The following is an 11,464-nucleotide window of genomic DNA, read 5'->3' as shown; positions in this document are numbered from 1 at the left end:
ACGCTCACTTAGGGAAGTTGTAATTGGGAGGTATAGTCCAATAATGTATTGAGGACATCATGTTGGCCATTAGTGCTCTAGGCCAAACTCGTGCCACCTGCTTCCATATCAGCCATTTTCTGTGGATTAGCCACACTTTGTTCACTCACTTCTATGAGGCATTAGCATGACATTGTGCTCAAAAACATCCCTCTCCCTTGTTTTCCCTGTTCAGTTTTCTCCAGAGCTCATAAAAGCCAACATTTTCAACACTACAGAACAACTACACGATTTTCTCAGGTGCAGGCAATCCATTGCATAGCTATCCTGTAGGTTTGGGGCTAGTTATGGGCCTATATGGATTGCTCTTGCCTGATCTGTGTCATCTCTTTAGAAATCCGCTCTTATCATTTTTACCATTCCCTTTCCAAAGACTAGTTTATCTGAAAGGCATGTAGACTTATCTGGGACTAGAGTATGACAATATTGCTTGCCCCTCTTGCCATGCCAAAGGGCAGGCTGGTGAGTGAGATCCACACAAGGTTTCCTCCCAATGCTGGAGCTACAAAGTGTGTGATGCCAATTCCCTCCCCAGCCCCCAAATTTGTATCTCTGCACTTGCTGAGAGCCAAAACAAACCTCTAATTGACTTGGCTTCTGAAGCCTTTCACCTTGTACGTTCAAGTTCTTCATTCACATAATTAGGTCAAAGACAAATGACATTTATAAATAACCACATTTAATGGAAAAGCACGGTCAGTAACGAGGAACACTGAACAATGCTGAATGTCTGGAATAGCAGGAGTATTTCAGCTTGTTCAATTTTCCACATTTATAGACACCTGCAAACAGATTTTAATTTAGGCAAAAGTAATCATCATTGATCCAGTTAAGAAGACTGTGGATGTAATATATTATCAATTCATATCTGGATGTGGAAAGTCCATTCAAAGTGTTAAAGAGATATTCAGGCTGTGCAAGTGTTGAATACGTTTTGGGGGTAATAGATTTACTCTGAATACTTCTCTTGTTTGAGAAGTAGACCCTACAACGTGCAAATTACACCATAAAATGATCAACATTCCACTCTTACATTAATATGTGAATTACATACAAGATCTAATTGTAAAGGATGCAAAATGGCCATTCAAACTTGAGTGTCCTGTAGCCCAGGACAACTCTGGAGAAAGCAAACTGAAGTCCTTAGGTACTCTGCAAAGAAATGGTAGAGTTTTTATGAACTATCTTCAGTAGTTCTGCTATGAATATATCCCTTTGAGTGCTTATGTTGGACCACTGTATTAAGAAAAATAATTACCACCTCTCACACCTGTCTGTGCATTAAAGATAGTAAGGAGGAGGAAGAAAATAAATACTCCCTATTCATTTCTGTCCCTAATTCCAATTGTATAGTATAAAACTGAAAGCAGACAGCCTCATTTGCCCTGATACTAGTCCACTCTTGTGGAAGACATCAGATCTTGGGCTAGGCAGCTCTGTTGCATTATGACTGTTCTTTTCCTTAAAATTGGCACCAGTGTGATAAATGCTACACTGTAAAGGCCACAGATTCCTTTCTTTCTGTAATACATTGCTTGATCCTCTTACCACAAGGCTAAATTAGAGAGTTTTTCAAGCACCTCATATCCACTTTGCAATAATAGAACCCTACTATTCATAATTATCTTTTAAATATTGTGAAAAGTACAGAAAACCAAGGTGCACACATCCAACGAAAAGTCTTCAAATAACGTTGCAATTTGCTCATTCATAAAGGATGACAATTTGTTGAACCGCACAAAACAGGAGGATACACAAAATCATTGATACTGCCTATAGTCCCCAAATGGAGAGGGCTGCAACTGAGATGGGTCTTCTGTAAACTGAGGGCCTGCATTTGAAACACAAAACAAACATTAAGTATTCAATGCTCTGCAGCATGTTAACAGTGGGTATGTCTTCAGATCAAGCATTTATAATTTACTCTACAATTGTTTTAAGTACCTACTAGTAGACCAAACATAAACTGCAAACACAGACTGAGAGTAATCTGTTTCATACCCGATGCTGTGCAATAGGAGATTTTGAGTATGAAAAGGGGCATGGATTAGCTCCTCAGCACTGCAAAATAACACTGGAGCTGATGGAAAGGAAGCCAGGCCATAGAGCCCACAAGATATCTAGAGGATCTACGGCACAGGCTCTATGGCTGGAAACAAGAAGGAAGATCAGACAGGGGCAGCAGGATCAAATATGAGTTTAGTGCAGCAATGAAGCAGAGGAAAACGACCCCTAAAACTTCTGAGTGGGAGGGTAAGCAAGCAGAAGATATTTTATGTTGAGCTTGGCTGCTGCACCAGCAGCAGCACGTATGGCAGTAATGGTAGCAATGGGGAACTGGCAGGCCACACAGCAGGAGGGGTACATGCAACTTACTGGTTGCTCACATATGCCCTATCAGCTAATAGTAAGGATCCTGAAGGTGGGAATTACGGTCAGGAGGATATAGTGCAGGAGGTTAGTGGAGAAATAGTGCACTTTCAGCTACAAGCTGTATATTTCAGTGGGAAGTTAAATGCACATGGACATTTGCAAGTTGCCAAGGAAACATTCACAGTCCTGATTGTAGGAGTGCAAATATCCAGAGTGTGGGGTCAGGTGGGATTACTATGAGGAATTATAAAATATGCATCAAGCCATTGTGTCCACAATGAATGCGTTGTGTTGACTGGGTTTAATTCATTGACAAGAATTTCTGATCAAATCCCACAACCCTCTGCATCTCTGGCCATTTCCTCTACTGCCCATTTCTCTTTCTTGACAAGTCACGTACACAGCATACACAGCCCAGTTGCTTTGGCAGGCATGCATCCTGGGCTGTGAAAGATAGTGGGCAGCTTCTTTTGATGTAGCTTTTCTGATATGTTAATCTTATGATGTTAATCTTAGGGCCAGGAAACAGATCTCACCTGAAGGTGATAATGATCGCTGTCTTCCTGGCCACCCTTCTTATCATGTGTATTGCTTGTTTCTGACCTCAGGGGTTGCCAGATGGCACTCCTTTGTAGTTCTGTTCTTTATTTACCCCAGAAGTGCATGCTTAATTAGTGTTTGTAGTTTAACTTTGTCCCCACGTGGGGTTTGTTGAAATGCTCAGAAGAAATCTGATTGGTTCTTATGAACACTCTGTAAAAAGCTCTTTTGTGAATAAAATGACCTGGGCCGGAGATTATTATACACACCCTTCCCAGAGTCTTGCTGGTTCAAGCCTCTGTATGTATTCTTATTAATCAGAGTTCAATCCTTCCTTTACTTTGAGAACGCCTCACTGATGAAGCAGGTAAGACTCAATGAAATCAACTCCCGGGTAAATCTGCATACTTGGACAATTTAGGCTATTCATACATATCTTTCCAAAGCATCTTTGCTGCTTTGGCTAAACAGATCCCATTACTGATTTTCATAGGCACTACACATGGCATTGTGGGCATCTTCCCATCAACTGTAAGCACAACCACTTATCCCACTGTATCCTCATGAAAGCCTAGGATAAAACCTGAAAAGTTTTTCTTTCTGACCATTTCTGTTGATAACCCAAGCTTTAGCGTAAATCATTAAATGTTTAACGGTGTGCATAAAGGCAACCACCTCACTGAGAATTAATCCATATATGGTTCAAGAACCATGGTTCTTAATAGTTGGTTTATATCAGTTTGCATTTCCCAATTCTGTGAAGATCTCAAGATATTAATCTTATGGATTAATCCATAATTCATAAGAAAGCTCATCTTGTCACACTCCTGGTCTCCCAGATTCCTCAATATTATACCATCTTAATTTCCGTAACAAACCATTTGGTTTAAAGATCTTTATATAGTTTAGAATAGCCTTCCCTCAGATAAACAGAATTCAAATGGCTAAACAGCGGAAAGTCTCAAGGAATCATGACTAACATCTTGTGTTGCATCCCAAGCTGTGGTAGGGATCTTACCATTTGGAAACTGTGTAGACGCAAACCTCGTTAATAGAATACCAGCTCCTTCAATTAAAGCCAGAAGAATTCCTCCCATAGCTGCAGACCCAACCATGGCAACTGGCCCATCTGAAAAGAGGTAGAATATGAAAAAGGTTGCTTTTAAAAATATTTTATAATGGTACAGCAGATTATTTCACAAACACTATTGGAAATGTCAGCTATGTGTTATGTGCGCATCTTTGCTAGGAGAATAATTGAGCTAATACAGGAAAGAAATAGCAGTACGGATTGTTTACCAAATAAAAGGCATTCAATGATTCTATTTTTGAGTGAATTTACAACTCAATTTTTTTCCCTCTCAATGCTAAAATTGTCGAAGTTCCTATCTTAGCAATATTGATGCAATCATGTGTTCATTATAAATTCTTACTTTTATAAACAATACAACCCTTACCGCGGAAAGAATGGTCAAGCGCATATGTGCACATAAGACTGTCTAACATTTTTTTAAAGTGACATTAAAATATTTTCAATGAAATATTTCCAATAAACATTCACTCCAAACTGGTGTTCTTACTTCTTGCAGCTAATATAGCTCCGGTTAAGGCACCACTAGTGATGGAATTCCAAGGATCTTCTTTTCCTCTTGCTTTCACCATACTGCAGTCAATCATGGAGAAGAGACCACCCCACACAGCAAAGCTACCTATTTGAAGGGGAAAGATACCTGGGTTCAGAACTGGCGAAAACAGTACTTAACAGCAGTTTCCTTATTTGGGTTTCTGGATAGTAGTTTCATGTTCCCAGCAAAGGAAATGGTTACTGTAGATATTCCACTTCAAGCCCACAACAGAAGCAAAGGCAAATTCATGACAAAATCTGCCAATAATTATTCAGGAAGCTGACAATACACAAATGTCTTCATAAGTATAATTCCTAAAAAGGTAAAGGACCCCTGACTGGGGTTGCGGCGCTCATCTTGCTTTACTGGCCGAGGGAGCCAACGTTTGTCCATAGACATATAGCCAGCATGACTAAGCTGCTTCTGGCGAAACCAGAGCAGAATACAGAAACACTGTTTACCTTCCCGTTGGAGTGGTAGCTATTTATCTACTTGCACTTTGATGTGCTTTCGAACTGCTAGGTTGGCAGGAGCAGGGACCGAACAACAGGAGTTCACCCCGTCGCGGGGATTCGAACTGCCAACCTTCTGACCAGCAAGCCCAAGGCTCAGTGGTTTACACCACAGTGCCACCCGCGTCCCATAATTCCTATCACGTTAACTAAAAATCCCGAAATAACAATAAAGTCTCTCACTATCCAGATTCTCCTTTCCTAACACACTCTATTCACTGCACTCTACAATTGAATCTACTAGCCGCCACCAGTCGTTTCTCATCAACAATTCAAAGCTCTGGAGCTTCTGTGCAAGTCCTCAATCCGCTTAGCAATATTAATAAAACGCAATTAGTATGTTAAAAACCAGGCACTTCAAAACAAAATCAGTTGAAACAAGACAACTGTTTTATTTGGCTGCCTGCCCAGTGGCAGGAGAACAGGAGCAAATGCCTGATGTTGGCTGTGCTTGCACATTGCACTAAACCACAGTTTAGCATGACATGCATGAGTTACACTGAGAAGTTGATTTTTAAAAACAAACAAACATGAGAAAAGGCACCCTGCTCATTTTCAGAAAAGCACCAAGTAGATATTTTGGTCAGGGCCACAATCCCGCACACATCCCTAAAATGTGTGCAGGTGCCACTGATTTCCATAGATTCTACGTACACTTACCTGTGCACATTAGATTCTTTCATTTTAAAATATGGAAGCATAACCCTGAACAAGTCTCATCTGCACTTTTCCAGACCGTACAACAGTACATATTACTAAGTACCTCATAAAGTTGGAGAGAAAGCTATGTAAAGCCCAAGATAGGCTTACAGAGCTAAAACTGGTATTGGATATGAGTTGTGTTAAAAAAAAGGGGGGGGTGTTAAGAGGTAGCAGTGAGGGGAAACATAGAAAGCAGAAAACAACATAGTCCATAAGAAACCAGTTGTATAATTCAACACACGTGTTCTTGGAATAGAAATGTTTCATCATCCCATTCATTTAAGAACAATTATGTACTGAAGGGAAGGGAAGTGAGAACTGTTACCAATATCCCTTTAAAAACAGAACAGAAAAAGAGGTTGTGTAAATAGTGCAATTACCTCCCAACTGTGGTGCTCTGGTTTTAATAGCTGTCAAACTACCCCGCAACCGATAATTTACACCCTGAAACAGATAAAAGAAAGAAATTGGAACAATTTCAATAGTTGAAGCTCTTCACATACTGAATTTAGGATGCATTTAGCCTGAAAACAACACACTTCATATTTTGTTTGCTGCAAGTTGCATGTTTTGCCAGTTTCTTGTTTCTGTATAGCACCTCACAGCAAATAGGGTTTAAAAACAAACGAAAAAGAACTGTTTTTATTTGCACATTGGTTTCATCTTCTGAGCTAAGCTCAAGAGGTTCTAAGCATCTAATTTTCTCTCTCATGAAGGCCCTTCTATGCCTGATTCTGCCACATCCTGAAATAGACCTTGATAGAGTTGTCTCCATTTAAAAAAAATATATGTGCATTAATTTTCACTATCACTAAAAAAAGTATTATCATAAACCTTACCCACAATAAATCATTTTAACTCACCACTGGGGAATTTCTGAATCCTTTGACAGCTTGAAAGATGCCACCGCCAATGGCTCCCATTGTGAAAGCGCCACCGCAGTCGTCCACTATTCTCCAAGGGCTAAATGAAAGAACACATACATTAATGTGCTCAGTCTCGCAAACATCACACCACAGTAAAACTAACAAATGGATCACTTTATTATCTTATAACCTTATTCACTAAACCTAAAAAGATTATTTACCTAAAAGATTGTCTCACCTCTTACATATTCAAGAGATCACTGTGCTCTGCAGGAGAGGGCCTACTGCAGATTACATCTCATCAAGGCATCTGTTCTGTATAATGTCATAATTGGCCATTTCGTGCGGCAGCACCCACCATTTACAATACTTTCCCATTACCTATCAGGCAGGCGCTGTCTCGATTGTCTTTTTGGCACCTACTGAAGACTCTTCTTTTTTCCACAATCCTTTTAAGTGGAGAGTCCGTCCCCCCCCCCCCCCCCGCCGGGTCTGGTATCTGTTTTAAACGTTGATGCTATTATTGCTAATTGCTTTGTTATGTTTCATAGGAAGCTATTCATAAATGGAAATAAATGAAGGACATATGGCATTGTAAAAGTATAACAGCCATTTCCCATTAACTATATACTCAAAATCTCTCCTCCGTATTTTGCCATTGCAGAAAATTATTGGGTCTGGAACACTTAAGCTTTAAACTATACTTCAGAGGTCAACAACCAGTTTGGACTCATCTGTAAACTAGAGAAGCTGCTGCAGGCACCAGACACAACGAAGCAGACACATGTATTATAATGGCTACAATTTCAGGACTATTTTTTTCCAAGAGGGGGGAAACCTGTGGGTGCCAGGGAAGGTCTTTGAAAGTGATGTCTGTCTGCGCACCCTGTGACTCTCCAATTCTCCATCCACTATGGTCCGCCCCCCCCCATTCATTAACACAGGTCAGAACTGATGACTTGCAGAGGTTTCCCTTTTTACATTGCTCCAAGCACTTCAATTGTCCCCCTTCCACTCTCCTACTCTCCCCTCCAATACTAGGCCAAAGGCTGCATGCTCCTCATGAATGATTTACAAATGCAAGCTATCTCTCCACCCCAACCCATGTACACTGGATCTAGCAACCTCATCCATAAAGTGCTGGCAAGGTGTGCGCTGATCCCACTGTTCTGCAGTATTATATTTTTTGGTTGCATAGTCCTCCGATGTGTTTTCAATCTTATAAAGCAAAAGTGTACACTCAGCATCTCTTAAACCAACCCGCTTTTAAGTGTAACCTGAGCTTGCACCATGTTGCTGAAGAATACACATAATGCACTGGTGGTATCAGTCCAGCAATTTCCTACAAAACCTCAGCAAATTGGAAACTTTATGGGTGAAGGATGCATGAGAAACTGGCCGGTATTGTCCCCATGGACCTGCAGAGCACCTTCCCTTATAGCCAGTTAAAAGGTAAAGGGACCCCTGACCATTAGGTCCAGTCGTGACTGACTCTGGGGTTGTGGTGCTCATCTCGCTTTATTGGCCGAGGGAGATGGCATACAGCTTCCGGGTCATGTGGCCAGCATGACTAAGCTGCTTCTGGCAAACCAGAGCAGCGCACGGAAACGCCGTTTACCTTCCCGCCAGAGCGGTACCTATTTATCTACTTGCACTTTGACGTGCTTTCGAACTGCTAGGTGGGCAGGAGCAGGGACCCAGCAACAGGAGCTCACCCAGTCACGGGGATTCGAACCGCCAACCTTCTGATCGGCAAGTCCTAGGCTCTGTGGTTTAACCCACAGCGCCACCCGCGTCCCACCTTATAGCCAGTTATAGCCATGTAAATCCGAGTTGTCACATGGGAGATTAAAAGGGCACTCCGAGGAGCTTCCAATTTAGCAAAAAGACGCCCTCCTTTCTGCAACTGCGTTCCGCCAAAGGACAAAATGGACCTGCCCATTTTGCCTGGGCACAGGGAGCTTCAGCCCATGCCGCGTCTCTGGGATCCTTTGGGATCGGGTACTTCATCCACCCGCAAGGGAGCTGGCCAAGGCAGAAGCAAGGCGCTCCCCGCCGCCCCGGCCAAGAGAGGCTTCCCCAGCCCCTGCAACCGGTCAGGCGGCGGCGGCGGCTGACCCACTGGCGGCTCCCCAAGGTCACTTGCCCGCCGCCGATCCCGAAGAACGGGAGGCTAAGCGGGTCTGCCAGCCCTGCCTGCTAAGGACCAACCCCGCCGCCCCTCCGTCCCGCTCTTCGTCTCTCCCGGGAGAAGCGGGAGGCGGAAATGCGGCTCCTCACCAAGGCTCCCGCGCGTACTCCTCCATCTTGGCTCCCGGCTTCCGTACCTAACGCGCTCGCTCAGCCGGCTGCCGGCATGCGAGTCACGTGGGGCCCCGCGCCTCCGCTTCCCCGCGAGACTCCTCTGAGCATGGCCATTGGTCGTCCGGCTTCCAGGAGCCGAGCCAATAGGAATGAGGAGAAGGGGGGAAAGAGAGCGACACACTGTAGAATGATACGTACTGTTAACATCTGGTGAAGGACGCGGGGGACGGGGACGGTCATGATTCTGGCAAGTGTGGTGTCGCTCACGTTTGTGGTACACCAAGAGAGGAACTTTCTGTACTTTGCAGAGTGGGACACTAGTTCCATTTGAGAGCAAGACTGTCAGTTATGTCTGCGAAAGAGCGTGACTCTACATTTATATCTCTATGTTTACAAACGAGGAGCGCCTCCTGAAGAGACGGCAAAGTGGGGGCGAGAGGCTAACACCGAGGCTATTTTGAAATTTCGCCATAGAACTAGAAATATGATAGATGTGTTCTTCCTTGGTTTCCAACTCGCTTTTCCAAAGCAAAAGACAGACGGTAGAGATGCTGCGGCGGAACAACTCTGAGTCAATGTCGGCAGTTTTTTATGGGGAGTTCATTTCGTGCGCCACTTTAAATATTCAAAAAGCAACAAATGATGTTTTGGCACCGGAAAGACTAACGCATTCCTGGATTACAGCCTATTTCATCAGATGAAGGAAGAGTTATCCTGAGTATCTGACGTCCAAATAAATGGGGGCGGGATAGTGTAGAAAGTGAGGTGGTGCGGGAGGAGGGAGGGAAGGAAGAAAAGCACAAACAGGAGTAATTACGTTGCAATTCACGAAACAGTTGAGTGAAAAAGCAATGTTAAAACAAAGCAAAACAAAAACAAAAATACTTTTAGATCCAAACCAGGTATCCTCAAATGATCATAAAAAGCTGTGGATGGGGTCCAGTGGGTTTCTGTTTTTCAGAAGAAAAAATAAAATTACAATAATAAAAACAAAAATAACAAAAGCCGCCAGCAGATGGGGCACATAGTTTGTAATGCTTCTAGGCTTGTCCACACTGGCATTTAATGAGTGTTTGCAGCTGTTTGCTTTTCCGTTTAATTTGTGTAGCCTACATGACATTATCTCAAGCAACACCAGTGTTGACGCTTTGCTCCTAAAAATTCAGGATTACTCAAAACAGGGATAATCTGATAAGGAGGGGGAAATCAGGCTCTAAACTGTTCTACTATGGATTGCAGGCTATTTGTTTTGGTGCTTTGAGTTGGTGGTTTATGCTACTCCCCTTTCTGTGCCCACTCAATGCTTTCATTTCTTTTCCGGCTTTGCTCATAACTGTCTCCAGTATGCTCCTGATTGGAGGATTTTTATTTTTTATTCCTCCGATTTGCACAAAACCAGAAAACTGCACAAGCAAACCACAAAGTTCTACACCAAAAATATTGAGCAGCAATCTGAAAGTGAGTGCTGAGAATTTACAGTTAATTTCTTTTTCACTGGTCAGGAGCTTAGCCTTTTGATGCCTAAGATTTGCAGAAAACTGGAAAACTGCAAAAGCAAATTCACCAGAAGGGAGAAGTAAGCAGAACTCCATGAGCACTGGATGGGAGAGGCTGAACCAAGAGGTCAGGAACCATAGCTGGCTGCTGCTTTGGACCCAAGGTTGCTGAAACTATGAGAGGAGCAAGGAGAGACACTGGTGGTGTAATTTTGTGTGCCTGCTCCATTGAAGGCTTCAGGTGTAAATTTGAGTAAAATAACCATATTTCTTAAAAACACTAGTCTTGGTGCCTCATTCCAAATGAACACAAACCCTGGTTAAGTGCCAAGACCGCTGGAATTTTGCACCTCTTGGCAGAGATTGAGATGGACTGTAACAACATTTTCCCATTCCTGAAAGGGGACTTTTTCCTTCACTAGAGGTTTTTAAACAGGGGACCTTTACCTGTGATTCTTGCACTGCAGGGCCTTGAGCTAGATGACCCCTGGGGTCTCTTCCCGCTCTACAGTTCTATGATTTTATAATTCCTTTGTAAATCTAAATAACAAATGCAATGAGCCATATTCAACTACCAGGTCCCAAGAGCCTCAGAATGCAGAAACAGATTGGATGGATGATCTGCAGTTGTGATTGGTGTGGGAGGACAGTGGCATTAACCTAACCTCCCATCTCCTGCATCACTGCTTACTGGTAGCGAAAGGGGCCAAGCAGTGCAAGGTCAGTACAATGGAAACACACCAGTGGTTCCAGACTGATTCTACTGGTGTGTCAGCACCGCACCAGTCTTGCCACTGTCTTGCCCCTCTTCCTACTGGTATCCTGCACTGATGCCTGTGACAGGAGGTCAGGTAAGTGCCACTGCCCCACTTCCTTGACCACTACTGCAGATCATCCAAACCATTTCTGTGTTCTGAGGCAGTAGGAGAAGATGCAACTGTCACACCTTCTTCATTGTACACCCTCTCCTCTTGCTTGCTGTAGTAGCAAAGTAGGACTCCAGTTTT

At 43.1% G+C, this 11,464-nt stretch overlaps 1 protein-coding gene across 1 annotated transcript; it reads right to left on the bottom strand.

Moving 5' to 3' along the window:
* Positions 1-696: 696 nt before the first annotated feature.
* On the bottom strand, positions 697-9,059 carry TIMM17A (translocase of inner mitochondrial membrane 17A). Its single transcript, XM_081010611.1, has 6 exons — positions 8,938-9,059; positions 6,655-6,754; positions 6,172-6,235; positions 4,533-4,661; positions 3,971-4,081; positions 697-1,870 (listed from the first exon to the last, which is right to left on the bottom strand). Exons 1-6 carry the CDS (start codon positions 8,961-8,963, stop codon positions 1,800-1,802), a joined length of 501 nt encoding a protein of 166 aa, XP_080866737.1. The 5' UTR covers positions 8,964-9,059; the 3' UTR covers positions 697-1,799.
* Positions 9,060-11,464: the final 2,405 nt, after the last annotated feature.

The sequence above is a fragment of the Podarcis pityusensis genome (assembly GCF_964106645.2).
Source record: "Podarcis pityusensis genome assembly, chromosome: 6".
NCBI classification, from domain to species: Eukaryota; Metazoa; Chordata; class Lepidosauria; order Squamata; family Lacertidae; genus Podarcis; species Podarcis pityusensis.
Note: the sequence above shows the minus strand (reverse complement) of the source record. Positions and strands in the feature narration are given on the sequence as shown.